We start from the raw sequence: 22355 nt of genomic DNA on the forward strand, positions 1-22355 counted from the left end.
GTAAAGTTGGAAGGGACCTTGGAGGTCATCTAGTCCAACCCCCTGCTCAGGCAGGAAACCCTACACCATTTCGGACAAATGGCTGTCCAGTCTCTTCTTAAAAACTTCCCGTGTTGGAGCATTTACTGCTTCTGGAGGCAGACTGTTCCACTGATTAATTGTTCTCACTGTCAGGACGTTTCTCCTTAGTTCTAGGTTGCTTCTCTCCTTGATTAGTTTCCACCCGTTGCTTCTTGTCCTGCTTCAGGCGCCTTGGAAAATAGCTTGACTCCCTCTTCTTTGTGGCAGTCCCTGAGATATTGGAACATTGCTATCATGTCCCCCCTCGTCCTTCTCTTCGTTAAACCAGACATACCCAATTCTAGCAACCGTTCCTTATATGTTTTAGCCTCCAGTCCCCTAATCATCTTTGTTGTTCTTCTCTGTACTCTTTCTAGAGTCTCAACATCTTTTTTACATCGTGGTGACCAAAACTGGATGCAGTATTCCAAGTGTGGCCTTACCAAGGCATTGTAGAGTGGTATTAATACTTCTAGTGGTATTAATACTTCTAGTCCAGCCTTCTGCTCAGGCAGGAGACACTGTACCATTTCAGATAGGTGGCTGTCCAGTCTCTTCTTAAAAATCTCCAGTGACGAAGCACCCACAATGTCTGAAAGCAAGCTGTTCCACTGATTAATTGTCCTCACTGTTAGGAACTTTTCTTCCTCACTGAGAGGAATGCTCTAAGGCAGCGGTCCCCAAACCTTTTGGCACCAGGAACCGGTTTCAGGAAGACAATTTTTCCATGGACTGAGGAGAAGGGAGGAGTGTGCAACCTACTGTAGATCCCTCTCACATTCAATTTATGGTGGGGTTTGCACTCCTATGAGAATCTAATGCCTGATGAGCTGAGGTGGAACTGAAGTGGCGATGGTAGCGCTGGGGAGTGGCTGCAAAGACAGATGAAGCTTCCCTTGCTCACTTACTCCTCACCTCCAGCTATGCAGCCTGGTTCCTAACAGGCCACAGACCAGTACCGGTCCATGGTCCAGGGCTTGGGGACCCTTGCTCTAAAGGGGGTTAATCCCCACCTAGAGCACAGCGGCCTGGAGGCTCCTGATGCTCCCTAAGACCCATCCTTCATTTCTCTCCCAGGCATAGGCTGCTGTGGCAGCTGGTGGTAGCTCCTTTCTCACCCCATCAACTTCACCAAACCCACAACCCACAGCCTGCCGAAATGGGCAGAGTTTCAGAAGTTTGCTGTTTCCCCACCCAGTGCCAGGAAAAATGAAGGGAATGCTGATTAGCCCCAATGATGCACATCATAAAAAACTCACTTTGAAACCAGAGATGGAGAAGAAAGACAAGCTCCCAGATAGCTGGCCAGGAAGTGTTCAGGGCAGGGCAACTATGCACATATTTTACCCACCCATTCTCAGGGCTGCCTACTCACTGTCTCCTATGTTGAAGGACATTCGACAACAAGAAGACAGCAAAAGAAGATGACAGCTTTCTGATCCTCCGAGGTTTCTTTTTGCTTCACACTCGCTAGAATGCACATCTTCTGGCTGAACCAGTTTGGGGTTCAAGACTGCCAGGGGATGAGCTGCCAACTCCCTGGCATAATCCCTTGTCATCGGGCTCATTGGAAAGCAAGAATGCATGCACCCAAGACCTTTGAATACCTTAATGCCTTTGCTGGGTTTAATCAGCCACAAATACAACATTGTTTGTGTTTCCACCACGGTGAACGTGATCCCAATTGCTCAGGAGGTTCCCGTGTTTACCACACGTGGACAATACAACCAACTTAGAGATGGACAGTCAAGTAGGTTTTATTTTCAGGTATGGGAAGCTGGCACGGTCTGGAAATTGCTTCCCAATTTGAAGTTTGTGAATTGATGTCTTCCCTCCACCATCAGAGAAGCTCAACCTAGAACAGACACGTCAAACACAAGGCCCGGGGGCCGGATGCGGCCTGCAAAGTGGTTTCATGTGGCCCACAAAGCCATCCTGGAAGCAGTGAGGGAACGGCCTCTGCTGCCTTGGCCCTGGCCCAGTCCAGCCGGGAGCCAATGTACAATTTTGTGGTGGCCATCTATGCTGAAACGCATTCAGTCTTAGCTTCACAAGGCTGTCTAGAAACAGCGAGGAACCAGACCCTGCCGTGTTGGCCCCGCCCCCTGGGTCCATGCTGGGGAGGTGTCACCCTTTGTGAGGAATGAAGAAATGGACCATGCCTTGGTGCTTGCCCCAATCCCACCCCCTTCTGCCAGAGACCCTCAGATCTGTCCCACTTCTGCCCAGGCCCCCACAGGCACCCTTGACGCGAACAATGTAGAGCTGGCCATGCCCACCCAGTAGGCCACACTCACTCCATCCATGCCCACCCAGTAGGCCGCACCCACCCTGGCCACACCCACCAGGCCCCCCGAAGGCAACCACAATGCTGATGCGGCCCTCAATGAAATTGAGTTTGACACCCCTGACGTAGAAGGACCTCAAGCAAGGAAGGATCATTCCTGTCCTGGCAAGCTGTGTCCAAAGTCAATTATATCTGGAAATCTCTGCAAGCAAGATCAAACTTAGAAACCTGAATCTGAGCCCTAGTGTCACCACTCGCTTTGGAAACAGGACCCGGGGGATAAATATAATTTTAACAGCAGTGGCTTAGGAACTGCCATCTGTAATTTAGCACAGAAGAAATAGATTACATTCTCCAGCAGGTCCCACTGTTCATTCTAGAGCAGAACAGAAGAAGAAGGTTGTGGGAAAGGTTTTTGTGACCAGGCAAGGCAGGACCAAAAGGACATCTGGACAGGAAAGGCTTGGGGTGGGTTTTGTTCAATGTGGACTTTTGGGTACAAAAAGGTATCTTGGTTCTCCAGAGCAGGTGTTGAGTTTTAAAGGGAGTGTCTGGTGATGATGCTCATGAAAACTACTTAATGTGAGGTTTGATTGCTGGAATATAGCATTTCTTCTGTTTGCATTTCATGGTGAAAATGGACTTTATGCTACCAACCACCACCAGCTGTTCTAGACTATTTACAGTTCAACATTTATTTTACCCATAAATCAAACAGATCGTATAGCTATTGGGCAATCATAGGAGCAAATTAAATGCGGCTCTAATAGCCTTTCAAGCTTAAACAAAATTGTGCATAGGGAGTGTGCTAGGGAAGGCTACTCAATCATTTTTTTTATCTTTCCCCTCGATTATAAAAGGAAAAATGGGAAGAACTTCAGTTCATAAACCATGACATTTAGGGTTGAGATTAATATTTACAACTTGTGGTTGTAAAATGACAAAATCATACATCTTCTTTGAAGGATTTATAATTTGAAGAGCCCTGGTTACCTTCCCAGGGGTGGGGGATAGGGTTATTATACATAAAAAAGAAATCCTGTAAAAAAAAAGGAATCTCTTTTGCTGTACAGAAATAGATGTGCTGGCGTCATCCTGATTAAGGTATTGCTGGACTACAGTTGAAGGACTCATTTCTAGCCCCTCCCCAGCTTCAGAAGCTCCCTACAACCCCCAGTCCGTGGACTGGTACCGGGCCGTGGCATGCCAGCAACCGGGCCGCACAAACAAGCAAAGCCCCATCCGCAAGATGCAGCCAGTACACGAAACCACGCCCCTTCCGGTCCATGGAAAAACCTCTCTCCATGGAACCAGTCCCTGGTGCCCAAAAGGTTGGGGACCTCTGCCCTACATGACTTGGGGTCTAGTCCTGACATCACCCCCTAGCCCTGCCTACTACATGGGCTCCTTGCTATGAAAAAAAAAAAACAGAAGAGAGAGGACATGTACAGACAGTCATTGACTTACATTTGTTGAGTGACAGTGTGAAGTTACAACAGCATACAACAAGCCACGTATGACCGTTTTTCACACTTATGACCGTTGCAGCATCCCTGTGGTCGCACGATCAAAATTCAGATGCTTGCCAACTGACTCGTATCGATGACGAGTGCAGTGTCCCGGGGTCTTTTGTGACCTTCTGACAAGCAAAGTCAATGAGGAAGCCAAATTCTCTTAACAACCGTGTGACCAGTTTAACAACGCAGCGGTTCACTTAACATCTGTGGCAAGGAAGGTCATGGAAATCGGACACAACTCACTTAATAAGTATCAGTTGGGATCAATCGTGGTCATAAGTTAAGGACTATTGTACTCTGCCCTGCTCTCCTGGAGGAAAGGCCAGATCTAAATCTCACCACTTAATGCGAACAGGAATCCATGCTTTGTTGTGGGACAGTGCAAACACAGCTACCCAAAAGTTTTAAATTAAATTAACACATGCATGTTGGCCTAAGCCCAGCAGTTCACCAGCTATGCTTGGCTTTTGAGGTGAATTGGCTTCAATTCAATTTGATTCAATTCAATTCAAAACATTGCAAGAATTCGGTAGGTCTAGTTCAGGGGCAGGCAACCTTGGCTCTTTTATGACCCGTGGACTTCAACTCCCAGAATTCCTGAGCCAGCCTTGAAGTCCACCAGTCATAAAAGAGCCAAGGTTGCCTATCCCTGGTGTAGGGTTTCCTGCTTGAGTAGGGGATTGGACTAAATGACGTCTAAGGTCCCTTTCAATGCTGTTATTGTGTTCAATTCAATTCACATGGCAATTCATCTAAAAATCACTATTCCTGTTCAGACGCAGGCTGATTTTGGACCTTCTACTACGCAGCCAGCGATCCGTCCTGTAGCTTCCACCATTCTTGGAGGGGTGGGTGGGGAGACCATGTTTTCCATCCTCTATAAACAATTCTTCCTGTCTTTCATCAGAGCTGAAGGGCAAACACAGCCACCACCCACGAACCACTTGCAGATGGTCCTGCCTCCATGACAGGAGATGATTTTTATTTGGTTTGTGGTTACAGAATAAGGAAACAGCAATAACTTCACGATGGAGGACAGGCAGGAATTTATGCACCGCTCCGAGTGTACATATGCAGAATAATCTATTTAGTCATCATTATGCAAACCTAATATTACCATCCTTTAAATAAGTTTGGGCCCTGCTTGGAAAAAGAATGCTCCTTCCAGTTTCATGGAAGAAACAGTTTCTACAAAAAGGAAAGTTTCAAGGCATTTTTGAACTCCAAACCTAATTCCCAGGGGCAGAATGTTGGTGATGGAATCATTGTAAGGTGTTATTAGGTGATTCCTCCAAAGATAGGAAGTCTCGGCAGAGAGCCTGGTCAGGATGAGTAACTACAAAATGTATTTCCCTACATGACCCCAGGCATCACTTTTACTTTGACTGTGAAAAACAGAGGGGTGCCATTCTGAACAAATCAGGGGTAAACCTCTGCGGAGATTCTCAGTCATCCAAATCATGGATGTCCCAAAGGTACTTTGTTGTAGTTGTTGTTAATTGCGAAGTCATGTCCGACCCATTGCGACCCCATGGACAACGTTCCTCCAGGTCTTCCTGTCCTCTACCATTTTCTGGAGTCCATTTAAGTTCACACCTACTGCTTCAGTGACCCCGTCCAGCCATCTCATTCTCTGTCGTCCCCTTCTTCTATTGCCCTCCATCTTTCCCAGCATTAGGCACTTCTCCAGTGAGTCCTTCCTTCTCATTAGGTGGCCAAAGTTCTTGAGTTTCAACTTCAGAATCTGGCCTTCTAAAGAGCAGTCGGGGTTGATATCTTCTAGGACTGACCGGTTTGAACACCTTGCAGTCCAAGGGACTCGCAGGAGTCTTCTCCAGCACCATAGTTCAAAGGGCTCAATTTTTTGGCGCTCAGCCTTTCTTATGGTCCAACTTTCACAGCCATACATTGCAACTGGGAAAACCATGGCCTGGACTATACGCACTTTTGTTGGCAGGGTGATGTCTCTGCTTTTTAGAATGCTGTCTAGATTTGCCATAGCTTTCCTCCCCAGGAGCAAGCGTCTTTTAATTTCTTGGCTGCAGTCCCCATCTGAGGTGATCTTGGAGCCAAAGGTACTTAATAGTAATAAAATTGGAAGGGACCTTGAAGGTCATCTAGTCCAACCCCCTGCTCAGGCAGGAAACCTGCCTTTTTCAAGAGGCAATTGGACTTTCTTGGTTTTTCCGTACATGACGTTTCACTTCTCATCCAAGAAGCTTCTCCAGTTCTGACTGGAATGGAAGGATTAACAACCAGTTGTCTGCAAGGAATATAAATCCTTCCATTCCCCACCACCCAGTCAGAGCTGAGGAAGCTTCTTGGATGAGAAGTGAAACGTCTTTAAGGAAAAACCAAGAAAGTCCAGTTGCCTCTTGAAAAAGGCAGGTTTCCTGCCTGAGCAGGGGGTTGGACTAGATGACCTCCAAGGAAAAAGAAGAAAGCCCAGTTGCCTTTTGAAACAGGACCTATGGAAAGAGGTAGGATATTCAGGAGGTAGATATTCAGAAAGATTTGGGGCTGCCTAAGGAACTGTAACCGGCTGTAGAGCCGTTCATTTATTTTTCAGCCATTCCCACAGTAGCTTTCCTAGGCAAGTGCTTGCTTTTGCAAATGTCTCAGTTTATTTGCTGCAGCTTTAAAAGCCCGCTGAATATTTTTTTTATAAAGAGCAGCACAGATGGAATTTGCTAATTGGAACACTGCCCTGCCTACAAACACAATGCCCATTTGAAAACCACCAAGGACATCAATCTCTTCCCCAAACATTTTCAAATAAACACCCAAAAATGTACTTTGCTATGAGCAGTATTTTGAAGAAAGGTCATAGATTTGGTTCTTAAAACTACACCCACTTTTTGGATGAAAGGCCAGAATTTGATCCAGTGGATATAACCAAAAAAAGAGAGTTGGAAGGGACCTTGGAGGTCTTCTCATTCAACCCCCTGCTCAAAGAGAAGAACTATACCATTTCAGACAAGTGGCTGTCTAGTCTTCTTAAAAATCTCCAGGGTTGTAGCGTTCACAACTCCTGGAGGAAGGTTGTTCCACTGGTTAATTGTTCTGTCAGGAAATTTCTCCTTACTTCTAGGTTGCTTCTCTCTTTGGTTAGTCTCCACCTGTTGCTTCGTGTCTTGCCTTCAGGTGCTTTGGACAACAGGCTGACCCAAAGTATGCATGAGCCCTTTAAAATGCTCCTTGCAGAGATAGATAGGTAGATAGGTAGATAGACTGATAGATAAATAGGTAGATGATAGATCAGGGGTTCTCAACCTTGGCAACTTTAAGACTTGTGGACTTCAACTCCCAGAATTCCTCAGCCAGTTTTGCTTTGCTGGCTGAGGAATTCTAGGAGTTGAAGTCCACAAGTCTTAAAGTTGCCAAGGTTGAGAACCCCTGGGATGGATGGATAGATAGATAGATAGATAGATAGATAGATAGATAGATAGATAGATAGATAGATAGATAGATAGAGAGGTAGGTAGGTAGGTAGGTGGATAGATGGATGGAGGGATGGATAGGTAGGTAGGTAGGTAGGTGGATGGATGGATGGATGGATAGGTGGATGGATGGATGGATGGATGGATGGATGGATGATAGATAGATAGATAGATAGATAGATAGATAGATAGATTTAAAAATCCTTCTTAATACTGACCATTGAGGACACTCTCACCTTATTTAGAAGATGGTGTGTCGATTTGCATTGCATAATGCTTAAGAAGAGGCTGCCTCTTCCTCCTCCTTTTTAATTTAAGTGCACAGGACCCTAATCTGGATCAGGATTATTAGGGGCAGAATTCACAAAGTTTTCCCTTCCTTGTTTTGTTATGAAAAAATCATATAGTTCCTTGCAGGTTTTGGAGTTTGACTTTGAAACATGCACACATAGTGTGGGATTGGGGTTAATGGATCAAAGGGGGGGGGATAAATCCTAAACACGTGGAATGATAATGAATGTTGCATAAGAAGAGAGAGGGTAGAAGGGACGAGACCACCTCATCTAATCCTTAGTGTCAGCATCCTGCTGTAGATCAAGCCACAAGCCATCTGAAGACAGACAGACAGTCAGCTAGAGAATATGTCATCCATATGAATTGGGACCATTTCAGCTCAGCTGGGTATGTTGCATAGGAACCAAACTCAAAGCCTGCCTGAATTCAACACCTCTTCCATCAGGGAAGAACCCAGAAATGTCACAATTTGTGGTCTTTACAGGCTATTTTTCTGATGGACCACAACAGCTTTTCTGACCACTAGATCCTCTTGCCTTTGGACAAAACATTGCATTTGAAAGGAGAAATGGAAGACAAAAGGTTATGTTGTGTAGGGTTAAGATGCATATATCTATCTATCTTTTTGACATTTGTGTACAGAAACTTCTACAAAATGGAACTACTAGTCATGTCATGGCTAACCAGTATGAAGAGCAACCAATAAATTTTCATCACCTCTATAAAAATAATATGTAATTATGAGGCAATAAAGCTTTAACCGGGATCAGTGCCAACCACCCCTCCTATAATGCCAAAACATAATTTTACTACCTACCAGTCCAGCTATTGGTGTTGACAGTCGATTGATCTTTTTAATGATGCCAGGTTTGATCTTGTTAATTAGACTATTAAAAAAGGGAAAGAGAGAGAGTTAATCAAAAATGTAAATGCATTTTTTAGTATGTATGTATAAATTCATTAGGTAGAAAATTATTGTTTGCTTCAGCTTTTGCATAGATTAGATACCTGATATATATATATTAAATACAAATATTTTTAAGCATTGGAAAATTAAAACTCTATATAATGAAACTGTCATGGTTCCAGCAGATGAAACTCTTCCAAAAAAAACTTCAAGGCATTATTTACCTTAAAGAATCTTTTATTTGAGTAGCATAATATCAGCACTGCATAATCGAAGCCAAAAACTGAATTCCCCTCCCCTAGCACAAAATATCAAAGCACAATTCCCTCCTCCAATTAACAGTCATAAATCACATTCCCCAATTAGCTTGAAGACGGGCTTCCTCTCCACCTCTCCAGATTGCCAATTCTTTATCAGCTCTGGGCCCAATAACCTTGATTCTCATACTGAGTTTAGTGTTGTTATATTTAGCTGGACTCTCATTCACATCCCCCCTCCCAGCATCATCTAACTCTAAAAGTGAAAGGGAAAAAGATGGCTACATTTTCATCTGTCAATGCAAAAATATCCGACATTAGCAGCGTTGACAGAAACATGGTAAATATGGGCTTTACAGAGCTGGCTATCTAAGATATTAGTTTTTGAAAATTTTCTTGCTTTCAAGGAAACTCCGTTGAAGCAAAAAAATTCATCCCAGATTGTGAATAGTTCTTGCCAAATCTTTGGCTGGTCTCAGTATCACTATGTATGAATCAACAATCCAAAATCTTTTAAAACCTCTTTTGTTGTGGAATAAATTGCTGATAAGGTTCTGACTTTCTTGGAACACAATTAGACTGCTGCAGGCTTAAAGATATCATTTCTCTTTATAATACCAGAAAGTTATTGCACTGTACTTATCAGTTCTTTCTGAGAAACAGGATACAGTCAACTCTATAGTGTGAATTAAGATCCTAGAGTATAAACAACAGAGAAGCTAAGGAAATCTTTACTCCAGGGTGCCTCAAACCAATTTGTTCCCTAGTCTGACTCAGATTTTCAAAATTCCTCAGAATAAGCCATCATGGCCAGATTCTCACATGACTGTCTTTGAAGAGGCCCCAACGTCTCCTAAAAATAGATTTTATTGAGACCCAGACTCAGTCCACATTTGGCTCCCGCTCTGCTCATAATTATGGATAAGCACTTTTATTTAATGATCGGTGAGTTATTATGGCTGGTCTACTGGAGATCATTTCTATTAAACGGAACATTTATTGGTGATGATTTATCTTCCAAGCTGTCAAGTAAAGAGCAGTTATGAATCAGCTCCAGTGACATTAAGAACAGGAGAGGGAACTAGGATGCTCTACTTTAGGTGAGGTTGAAGAACTGCTGGTTGATTCAATGCACAAAGCATTATGATCAACTAGAAGTGAATTAAGCAACATCACCTTCATCCCCCCATGGTACCCAAGAACAAGGATTCCTTCAGTGTTTATACTTCTATACAACATAAGACAGTGGTTCTCAACCTGTGGGTCGGGACCCCATTTGGGGTCGAACGACCATTTCACGGGGGTCGCCAAACAACGCAGTCCGCCATTCTCCCCCCCTTTTCCTTAGCTGTGCTACTCCCTTTTATTCTATTGGCTTTTGAAAGCCAGTAGAATAGACTCTCTTAAATAGAGTCTAATTCTATTGGCTTTCAAAAGCCAATAGGAATTGTGCAGGCTGTCTCTGCCCTGCTGAGCCCGCCAAAAGTCCCATTCTGCAAACGGTGCTGCACCAGTTGAGTAGTCCTCGACTTACGACCGGTTGAGTAGTCCTCGACTTACGACCGGTTGGGGGTCGCGGCATTAAAAAGGTTGAGAACTACTGACATAAGGTAACATAAGCTATCTTTGATAGCTCAGCAATGAATAAGTGGTGATAAGTTCATCAATCAATCAACCAGAAGAGAGCTGGAAGGGACCTTGGAGGTCTTTTAGTCCAACCTCCTGCTCAAGTAGGAAACTTTATACAATTTGAGACAAGTGGCTGTCCAGTCTCTTCTTTAAAATCTCCAGTGATGGAGCACCCACAACATCTGAAGGCAAGCTCTTTCCACTGGTTAATTGTCCTCGCTGTTAGGAAGTTTCTCCTTAACTCCAGGTTGCTTCTCTCCTTGATTAGTTTCCATCCACTGTTTTCTTGTCTTGCCTTCTGGTTCTCTGGAACATCTGTAAAGCCAAGGTGCCCCATCAAAGAAAACAAAGCAAACCATGCTTGTATTTTCCTTTTTTTCCACCATGCAATAAAAATAGATTGAAGTAATTCCAATGTCAAGAAGCAGTGGCAAAGCATTGCTGGAAACTTTGCTAAGAAAACTCCAGGGACTTTGGGAATCTGACACAACACAACTGAATGGAAGAAAACCAAGAATGTTAAAACATATTTATTCAGAAGTTGTGGGTGCTCCATCACTGGACTTTTCAAGACGAGATTGGATAGCCGTTTGCCCAGAGTGGTATAGGGCCTCCTGCTTGAGCAGGTGGTTGGATTAGACGACCTCCAGGGGATTCTGTAATGCATTTTCCCAGAAAAGCTTGTTGTTTTTTTCCTTATTCCCTTTTTAAAAAATTATTTTAAAAGGCATTATCCAAATCAGAAAAAACATTGTTTGCAAGTGGGTGCTCGTTAGCATAAAAGAAGCTTCAGAAGGAGGTCTCCATCTGCCAAATGTTGTATATTCTCATATTTCATTGCCTGCCAGAAACAATAAAATTAATGTTCTTGTTAAAATTGAGGTGCTTGCAAAAAGATGAAGAGATGTGCCTTCTCTGCCTACCTTTCTCCCTTTGGAGATCAGGATGGCCTTCAGCCTTTTGGCCTCTTGAAAGGCCTTGAAGACCTGGTTCTGTGTCCAGGACTGGGGCTCCAAAAGTGTTCAGGGCCCCATTTCCTGGATATATTATCATCTATGAACACTTTTTTTCTTAGTTGCTTTATATATTTATTTTTAGCTTAAGGATATTTCTCCATGTAGTAGGGCTGTATTGCTATTATCCTTCTCATCTTTCCTATTACCTTCTCCTATTGGTATCTTATGATTTATCACTTTGTTGTTTGTATCTTATGATTTATGGTTGCATCTAATAATTTATGATTAATCACTTTGTTGTTTGTATGTACACCAAGAGCTTATATATGTATCTACACAGTATGTTTGTATGTATAATGAGAGCTTATGCACCTGATTCCTTGTGTGTGTAATCACACTTGGCCAATAAAGTACTCTACTCTACTCTACTCTACTCTACTCTACTCTACTCTACTCTACTCTACTCTACTCTACTCTACTCTACTCCACTCCACTCCACTCCACTCCACTCCACTCCACTCCACTCCACTCCACTCATTTTTTTCTATTCTATTCTATTCTATTCTATTCTATTCTATTCTATTCTATTCTATTCCATTCCTTTTTTCTATTCTATTCTATTCTATTCTATTCTATTCTATTCTATTCTATTCTATTCTATTCTATTCTACTCTACTCTACTCTACTCTACTCTATTTTATATTCTATATCCTATCTTATCCTATTTTCTATTCTGTTCTGTTCCATTCTATTGTTTATTTTTGTAGCATATTGTAATTGTTTTAATTGTTTAGCATTGTTCTCTGCTCAGAGTCACTTGTTTGAAATGGGTGGCTCTAGAAAATAAATAAATACATAAACAAAAAGGTGGAAGTTCAGTTTGGAGAAGTTCAGTTTTCAAAAAAGTTCAGTTCGGAAGCAAACGGGCACCATGCCAATATAAAAAAAATGTATGGGAAATGCCTACAGTGTTTTGGCCATGTTCTACAAGCAGCCCCGCACATTGTTGCCTATATCACCTTCATTTTAATATAGATGGCAAGTGCCCCCATGGAAAGCCAAAGCAAATGGGGCAAGATCCAATAAATGCTGAAATGAAAAATGCCCAGTTGGACCTGGATGCTGCATCTGATCGCACAAGATGGCACTTGTTTATCCAAAAAGTGGACCCTGCACTCGTAGGAAAAACACTAGGATGATGATGATGATGATAATGATGATGATGATGATGGTGATGGTGATGATAACGGAAAGATGGAAGTCTATGGAAATTCTCAGTCATCCAGATCTTATTTATGTACACAGAGAGCTTATGTTTGTATGTACACTGAGAGCTTATGCACCAGAGACGAATTCCTTGTGTGTATTATGAAGGAACACAGGGCGGAAAACATCCTGCAGCCAAGAAGGCTTCACACACATTTGCAGTACTCAGGTGACCTTGAGGACACAGGTAAACCTCCAAATGGCCTCAGCAACTCTCTAAAAGAATGCAGCTGTCTGCAAGGAATATAAATCCTTCCATTCCCCACCATCCAGTCAGAGCTGAAAAAGCTTCTTGGATGAGAAGTGAAACATCTTCGAAGAAAAAATAAAGTCCCGTTGCCCTCTGAAAAAGCACCTTTGGAAAAAGTGGAAGACTCTCAGAAGGCATTGTTCCTGCTTTTGAATTTTTTTTTTTTTACTTTTTAAAACGTCCTGCGTTCTAACGATACTCTCAAAAGTTTGTATGAAATCTCCACTTCCAAGAGGTACCCAGATGAAGAAAATTGATTAAAAGGGAAGACGGGAAGGAAACTTCACCGGGAGACATTTATTGCAGGGTTAGAACATATGAGAAAGATTGTCTGAAGTATTTTAGCAGCAAGATAGTTTGTCAAAAACAAAAACAAAACCAACAAAAACAAAACTTAAGTTTCCGGGTTGCCGAGTTTCTGAAACCAGAGTGATTTCATTTCTGACAAAAATAAGGTTGCCAAACATGACCCAGGGCAGTAATTTTTGAAAGGTAGCAAGCAAGATTATCTAAAGGAAGCTTTAAAAAAAATGACACTTACTATTACAATGATCTGGATCACCACCTTTCAGCCAATTCAGAAACCAAGTAGGGAATCCAGGGGAAAAAAATGTGGCCACTTCTAGGGGCTCCAAATGGGCTCCCTCCCTCCCATGCCCACTCCCCACCCCAATGTTTTTTCTTTTCCCCGTTTCCTCTTCAAATAAGTTTACTAATTTAATTTGATTTTGAGACCGCCTGACTCCTTAGCAAATTGGACAGCTTACAATTAAAAGACAACGTATTTAGAAATGGTCACAACCAGCCAGAAGATTATACACTCCCAATAAAACCCCCAAATCATAGCCACTCCCCAACCATCCCATCCTAAAGCCTGGAAGAACAACCACATTTTTAACCATTTCCTACACATCATCTCTTGGGGGATAACCTACCCGGGTCATACAACAGGACGACAATATCCTCTATTTAAGACCACAATTGAACCCCAAGTGTCTGTTGCTAAGCAAGACCATTGTTAAGTGAGTTTTTCCCCCATCTGATGACCTTTCTTGCCATGGTGGCTAAGTGAATCACTGCAGTTGTTAAGTTAGTAACACAGTTGTTAAGTGAATCTGGGCTTCCCCGTTGACTTGGCTTGCAAGAGAATTGCAAAAGTTGCAAGTCCATGAACCCTGGACACTGCAACAGTCATAAACACAAGTCAGTTGTCAAGCATCTCAATTCTGATCATGTGACCTGTGAAGCGGTATATAAGTGCTATTGCTATTGTAATGTCAAATGGTCACTACTGTATATTCTGGTGTATAAGGCGACCCGGCGTATAAGACGACTCCCATCTTCGGCGCCGAGTCACATGCCTAGAAAGTCATCTTATATGCCGGAAACTACCGTAATTTCCGGCATATAAGATGTCTCGGCGTATAAGACGACCCCTGACTTCGGTGCTGATTTTACTGCTTGTGAAAGTCTTCTTATACGCCGGAAAGTACGATAAATGAATTGTTGAAAGTGAAGGACTGCCTGTATTTAATTGATGGGACTCAGGCTGCATTGACTCTCCCTGACATATTGGCTAGGCAGAAATACTTGAGGCAAGCAATCCCTCAGCCAGCTATGCTAACTTGATTTTTTTTTTCCCCCAATATGGTCAGATATAGCCGAGTATAAACCTATTTATCAGACACCAAAACATCATGAAATGTCTGGCCATCATGAAAGCAGAATTGCTTCTGCAGCTTCAGATGATTGACAACAGTGCAGATAGACTTCGACTTAACCACAGTCCATTGAGTGACTGTTCAAAGTTACAACGGCACTGAAAAAAAGTGACTTGCGGCCATTTTTCACACAACCATTGCAGCATCTCCATGATTAAAACTTGGCAACTGAGTCATATTTATGATGATGGCAGTGCATTCTGGGATCAGGTGATCCCCTTTTGCAACCTTCTGACAAGCAAAGCCAATGGGAAGCTAGATTCACTTAACAATGAGATTAGTAACTTAACAACTGCAGTGATTCCCTCAACCCTTTTGTCAAGAACGTTCGTAAAATGGAGCAAAACCCACTTAACAAATGCCTCGCTTAGCAACATAATGTCATGGTTCCGACAGATGAAACTCTTCAAAGAACCTCAAGGCATTGTTTACCTTAAAGAATCATTATTTGAGTAGCATAGCATCGCACTAACATAGTCAAAGCCAAAAACTGAGTTCCCCTCCCCTGAGCACATAGTATCAAAGCACAATTCCCTCCTCTAATTAACTGTCATAAATCACATTCTCCAATTAGTTTGAAATGCAGGCTTCCCCCCCAGTTCTCCAAGCTGCCAATTCTTATCATCTCTTATGTCAATAATCTTGGTTCACATACTAGGTTCAGTATTGTTATGTCTAGCTTAACTCCCAGCCACATTCCTCCTCTTCCCCCCAGTATCATCTAATTCTAAGAGTAAAACGTTAGAGGGAAAATGGTTGCATCTCCATATGTTGTCAAAGCAAAAACATCCGATATTAGCAGCATTGACACATACATTTTGGGCTCAGTTGTGGCTGTAAGTCAAGGACTAGCTGCATGAGTATGGGCTTTTTACAAAGAAATCCTGGGATTTTTTCTGGCTCAGGATACTTACTCACAGAGAAGGATTCCATTTTCCAAAGCAGCGCGAAAACCCTTGCTTCCGAAACTTTTCCCAGTAACTGCCTGCGAAGGAAAACATAATAATAACAATGAGCAATCTCATGGGAAACTTAGACATATCAATGGGTAACTTTCAAGAAGGAGCACCTATGCTTCTTTGAAGAGCAGGAGACTCTTCTTTTCAACCATGAAGAAGCTGAGTATGACACTGTTATAGGTGCTTAGAGAAAATACAAAATGGGGGGAACGGCCCAACTCTTGCAGAATTCATATCCAATCTTGGTCTTATGAGATTTTTGGTCTCAACCAGCTTGAGACCAAAAACCTCTTTGATGTCCGATGGGAGCAGACATCAAAGTCAGACAAAGCTGACTGGGGAATTCTGGGAGTTGGAAATCCACAAGTCTTAAAGTGGCCAAGTTTGAGGACTCCTGCATTAGAGACAGAGATTAAAGGGTATTGTTAAGATTAAGTTTGTTAAGATTAAAGCGTACTGATTAAATAATAGTGAAAATATAAAGCCATTTGGAATGGGCTGTGGTGGTGCATTGGTTAGAATGCAGTATTGCAGGCGAACTCACTGCTCATTCCAGGAGTTTGATTCTGACTGTTTCGAGATTGGTAAAATGAGGATCCAGATTGTTTGGGGCAATATGCTGACTCTGTAAATCATTTAGAGAAGGCTGTAAAGCACTATGAAGTGCTATGTAAGTCTAAGTGCTATTGCTATTGCAGGCTAACTCTGCCCACAGCCAAGAGTTTGATTCTGACCGGTTCAAGGTTGACTTAGCTATTTGGAATGGACTGTGGGCTGTGGTGGTGCAGTGATTAGAATGCAGTATTGCAGGCTAACTCACTGCTTACTCCAGGAGTTCGATTCTGACTGTTTTGAGGTTGGTAAAGTGAGGACCCAGATTGTTGGGGGCAATATGCTGACTCTGTAAACCACATAAAGAGGGCTGTAAAGCACTACCAAGTGGTATATAAGTCTAAGTCCTATTGCTATTGCAGGATAACTCTGCCCACAGCCAGTAGTTCGATTTTAACTTGCTCAAGGTTGACTCAGCCTTCCATCCTTCCGAGATCGATTAAATGAAGACCCAGATTGTTGAAATATGCTGACTCTGTAAATTGCTTAGAGAGGGCTATAAAGCACTGTGAAGCCGTATATAAGTCTGAGTGCTATTGCTATTTAATAGCTAGTATTTTATTTCTATTTGTTTGCTTACTCAAAGGGCCTTTTCAATGCTCAACCCTCTCTGATTTTCAAAGAGGCTAGCTGGAGCTAGTGGGAGCCATAGCCCAGGGCGTTCAGTTTATTGGGTAGGAAGGCTGCATTAGACAATTTGTGTCTAATACATGATGACATCAGAAAATAACTGACTGTTAAGTTCAATTATTTCTTATCTGATCAAAGCATAAGAAAAAATTTGCTCTCCAGCTGGCTGAATTAGGGGTGCGGTTCATTTCTATAAGAAATATGAACTGAAAGAGTCCTATGAATCTGATGCCCAAAGGAAAAACTCTACCCATGTAATTGAATTTCGTATTTATTTATTTTTTCCCTTGCCAGCGGGTTCCGGCCTTGATTTTTCAATTAAAAGAGCCTTTCTGAAATATTTTTGCAATGTGTTGTCAACTAAATTTGCTCAAATGATTGCTGAATTCCTGCTTTTAAACTTCTGTTTCAGAAGGCTGCAACAAAGAGTACTCAGCGAGTGGTCCTCAATGGAACTGCATCTATCTGGAGGGAAGTGTGTAGTGGGGTGCCCCAGGGCTCCGTTCTGGGCCCAGTGCTCTTCAACATCTTCATCAATGATTTGGACGAAGGGATAGATGGGGAACTCATCAAATTTGCAGATGACACCAAGCTGGCAGGAATAGCCAACACTCCAGAAGACAGGCTTAAGATACAGAAGGATCTGGACAGACTTGAACACTGGGCACTAACTAACAAAATGAAATTCAATGGTGAAAAAAGCAAGGCTCTACATTTAGGCAAGAAAAACCAAATGCACAAGTACAGCATAGGTGGCACCTTGCTCAATAGTAGTAACTGTGAGAGGGACCTCGAAGTCCTAGTAGACAATCACCTAAATATGAGCCAGCAGTGTGCTGCAGCTGCCAAAAAAGCCAACATAGTGCTAGACTGCATTAACAGAGGGTTAGAATCAAGATCTCGTGAAGTAAATACCACTTTATAATGCTTTGGTAAGGCCACACTTGGAATACTGCATCCAGTTTTGGTCACCTCGATGTAAAAAAGATATTGAGATTCTAGAAACAGTACAGAGAAGAGCAACAAAGATAATTAGGGGGCTGGAGGCTAAAACATATAAGGAACGGTTGCTAGAATTGGGTATGTCTAGTTTAACGAAGAGAAGGACAAGGGGGGACATGATAGCAGTATTCCAATATCTCAGGGGTTGCCATAAAGAAGAGGGAATTAAGCTATTTTCCAAAGCACCTGAAGGCAGGACAAGAAGCAACAGGTGGAAACTAATCAAGGAGAGAAGCAACCTAGAACTACGGAGAAACTTCCTTACAGTGAGAACAATTAATCAGTGGAACAGCCTGCCTCCCGAAGCAGTAAATGCTCCAACACTGGAAGTTTTTAAGAAGGGACTGGACAGCCATTTGTCCGAAATGGTGTAGGGTTTCCTGCCTGAGCAGGGGGTTGGTCTAGATGACCTCCAAGGTCCCTTCCAACTTTACTACTATTACTATTACTAAAGAGGTCAAAGTTATAAAGGATTCTTATCGCAGACCACGACGTTAAACTTGTCCAAAGGAAGACCCATGTTACAAGATCAAGGGAAGCTGTTTCCGCAGAATCAGCCAACTCAGTCTGACTATCCAGGCCAATTGCTCAGACTTTCTCATCTTCTGGCTCAAGTGTGCTTACCAAGACCGAGCAGTCTGCCAACTTGATTCTAATCTGGGTTTTCCCAGACATAACTTGACCGAGAACATGTCGCATCCAGGCTGCCTGCAAAGGTTTCCAGAAGCTCATCCATAAATTCAGCTCTCAGGAGACTGGCAGATCCAGCCTGGCTGGGTTGTAGACTTTACTGCAGACATAACACTGCAGAGCAAAGACGGACATGTTCGCAAGAACCTCGGGGTCCTGAGTAGAAGGCACCTCCTTCTCACCCTTCTGAATCAATAAATCATCTCGAGGGACTGGGGATCCTGCCTTGCCAGCACCAGCCCTTAAAATAGCTGGATGACACACTGCATCAAGCCAAACTCAAAAAGTCACATCATGGCTTCTTCCAAAGACGTATAGCTGCTTTCATGCATAAGATGAAACAGAGCAGAGATGTTTGGCTATGCTTTGTTGAAAAAAACACAATGATCTGGTTCCGATCCAATAACAGCCATTAAGGCTGGTTTTACACCTTAAGCTAAACATCCTTTTATATGCTGTGGGAAGTTTTCTATCAAATATATGTTATACACTTTATAGTGCTTCCATCTTCCCTTAAAACATTCACAGAATTCACAAGGGACTGAGAATCGGCGTCTTCACTAGATAATCAATAGTCAATATGAAATTAACTTAATCAAGTAAAAATAGCAAATGGGAAAAAAATCTTTTACTCAAACTTCCTTAAACCTCCAAATAAGCTACCCAGACCTACTCCACATATAAAAGGAGATGGTCTGTAAACACAAATAGAATTAGGTTTCCAAGTATGTGTAGATATGTGTGTGTGTATATATACACATACACATACATACATATACACCCCTCAAGTCTCACCCTAGAATCAGCACATAGACACTTCCGCATTCACAATAAGCTCCCCTCTATAACTGTTTCATTGTACCCCATTTCTCTGCAGCTGCCCATAAGGCAAACTATTTGCTTTTAGGAATACTGTAAATATTACTTCTTTCCTCACAACTGTCTGGATCTCATTTTTATTTATTCTAGCACAGGGGTAGGCAACCTTGGCTCTTTTATGACTCGTGGACTTCAACTCCCAGAATTCCTGAGCCAACATGGCTGGCTCAGGAATTCTGGGAGTTGAAGTCCACGAGTCATAAAAGAGCCAAGGTTGCCTACCCCTGTTCTAGCGCAACCTCAGCTCAAGTTGGAGCCCCCAATTATTCTTCTGACAATACCTATGTGTAACTCAGACCTTGCTGACCAACATTTTCCCACCTTCCCAACCCAACCCCCCAACCCCCCCACCCCGGAAGCCTTTACTCATTGTTTTCTTCCTGGCATTAAGCAGACATGGAAAAGTAAGAGCCCCATAACTCAAGGTCAGGTACTCTGCACTAAGAAGTTAAAAATGGTCTCAGAAGAAAGTGAGCTGTAGTTAATCAAGGGAATAAAGGAAATTAAATCTCTGCCTCTTTTCTTATGGCTTGGCCATCTCCACAGATTTCACACTGAGGTAGAACAAGAAATGACATCTAAATGAACACTTGTGGAAAATATGTAATCAACATACGCAGAAACTATGTCTGGTAGCAACTACAGAATTCTTGCTTCAGATAAAATCTCTCTTGTGTTTGAAGTCTGGTATCCCAGACTGAGCACCACATTTCCACAATCCTGAGGCGCTTTCAACTATGTGGTGCTTTTGGGAAGCCAAGGGTTTTTTGTCACGGGAACCCATCCACAGCTGCGGTTACAGATTCTACATTTCTGGCAAGCTACATTGCATTATGGAGGGGGTGGCACCACATGAAGGAGCTTTGCAAAAAAAATTCATTCGAGGCATCTGGATCCAAAGAAGGTTTCCCAATGACATCAACAGAGGCAAGAGACTGCAATGGTCCCTTCCCCTCCCTATCAATTAAAGCATTATGGATGCCCTTGGGAGAAAGCCATGCTTCAATTAAACGGCAGATAGAATCAAATAATGTGGTTGCTTGCATTCTTTTTTTTAAAACTTATCCAACAATAAATATATATGATTCCTGCGTAAACTCTGACTGTGTTGACATTTTGAGGCTCTCTATTCATGCATACATAGCATGTCCAAGGCAGAATCCAGTTATGATCAGAATAAACACAATAAATCAGAAGAAAGCTTTCCTGACCTCCATTGGAACTTTAAAATACCAAGGTTAAATTCTCCAGTAGAATCAAAGCATCTGGGCTTCCCATAAAATGAACAAATGGTAATTAATGATTTTAGAATTGCAAGCTGCCCAGAGTCATTTGGTTGAATTGGGTAGCTATAAACATTAATTAGTTAATTGATTAATTTAATGAAATGTTTTCAGCAAACCTTGAGGTTTAAGCACCATTAAGAAACTGTTCCAGTTGCAATGTATGGTTGTGAAAGTTGGACCATAAGAAAAGCTGAGCGCAAAAGAATTGAGGCCTTTGGAGAAGACTCCTGCGAGTCCCCTGGACTGCAAGGCGATCAAACCGGTCAGTCCTAGAGGAGATCAACCCCAACTGCTCTTTAGAAGGCCAGATCCTGAAGTTGAAACTCAAGTACTTTGGCCATCTAATGAGAAGGAAGGACTCACTGGAGAAGAGCCTGATTCTGGGAAAGATTGAGGGCAATAGAAGAAGGGGACGACAGAGAATGAGATGGCTGGATGAGTCACTGAAGCAGTAGGTGTGAGTTTAAATGGACTCCAGAAGATGGTAGAGGACAGGAAGGCCTGGAGGAACGTTGTCCATGGGGTCACGATGGGTCGGACACGACTTCGCAACTAACAACAACAACAAAGAAACTGTAATCTACCCCTTCCTCTGTATTCTTGCTATTTCTGTAGTAGGAAAAAAAAAAAAAAGATTGGGACACCACACATACCCTCAATCAACTTTAACAGCACGACCAAACTCCTAATCTTACTTCATAAGTACAATAACTTAAACATATTTAAGGGAATACATGACTGATGCTTCCCACAGATTTGGATTTAATTTATTCAGAAACACTGAAAAGAATATGCCGCCACCACCACGCACAACTGAAGGAAAGATTTTAGGTGCAATATAAGACTAAAATATTACTCAGCCAAATCAAGCTCCTTTCTTGTTAAGAAATGGCCTCTGGGACAGACATTAAAATCGTAACACCAGCAGGTGAGGACATAAATCAAGCCGAAACTGGATGAGCAAAGGGACTCTAGATTTAGGATAGTGAATAGAACACCAAAGCAATTTGGTAGCGAAAAGCTTCTATTTCATTTTGCTTAGAAATAATTGTTCTAAAATAAAAGATGTGTCTCTATCCCAGTGGTTCTCAACCTTTTTAATGCCGCGGCCCCCCCCCCAACCGGTCATAAGTCGAGGACTACTCAACCGGTCGTAAGTCGAGGACTACTCAACTGGTGCAGCACCATTTGCAGAATGGGACTTTTGGTGGGCTCAGCAGGGCAGAGACAGCCTGGACAATTCCTATTGGCTTTTGAAAGCCAATAGACTCTCTCTATTCAAGAGAGTCTATTCTATTGGCTTTCAAAAGCCAATAGAATAAAAGGGAGTAGCACAGCTAAGGAAAAGGGGAAAAAATGGCAGACTGCGTTGTTTGGCGACCCCCGTGAAATGGTCGTTCGACCCCAAATGGGGTCCCGACCCACAGGTTGAGAACCACTGCTCTATCCCAAGCCAAATTCAATCATCCTTTTCTTATCTTCATTACAATAAAGAACCCTCCAGCTTGGTATGGTCACTCAGCTCAGGAAGGGGTTTTGTTCTGAGCTGGCAAGACTCAAATGCACCCCCCCCCCCTTTGATCAGGGCCACCAGAGCAAAACTGACTTTGGTCCAACCACTTTGCTGCAAACATGACTGAGATGAGCTAAATAAGTTGGACAGAACCCTCTTCTCTTTCTCAGGCATGTTTCTGTGAACAAGAGATCAAATTA

At 42.6% G+C, this 22355-nt stretch overlaps 1 protein-coding gene across 13 annotated transcripts in view; it reads right to left on the reverse strand.

Moving 5' to 3' along the window:
• LMO7 (LIM domain 7) overlaps positions 1–22355 on the reverse strand; it is a 149726-nt gene that overhangs the window by 81823 nt on the left and 45548 nt on the right. For all 13 annotated transcript variants that reach the window (XM_039365749.1, XM_039365765.1, XM_039365723.1 and 10 more), the window contains exons 2-3: positions 15499–15569; positions 8416–8485 (exon numbers count right to left, since the gene is read on the reverse strand). In XM_039365749.1, coding sequence (XP_039221683.1) covers positions 8416–8485; positions 15499–15569 — 141 coding nt within the window. The remainder of the gene's footprint in view (positions 1–8415; positions 8486–15498; positions 15570–22355) is intronic.

This window comes from Crotalus tigris, unplaced genomic scaffold, assembly GCF_016545835.1.
Source record: "Crotalus tigris isolate CLP2741 ecotype Arizona unplaced genomic scaffold, ASM1654583v1 scf7180000017596.1218436, whole genome shotgun sequence".
In the NCBI taxonomy this organism is placed as follows: Eukaryota; Metazoa; Chordata; class Lepidosauria; order Squamata; family Viperidae; genus Crotalus; species Crotalus tigris.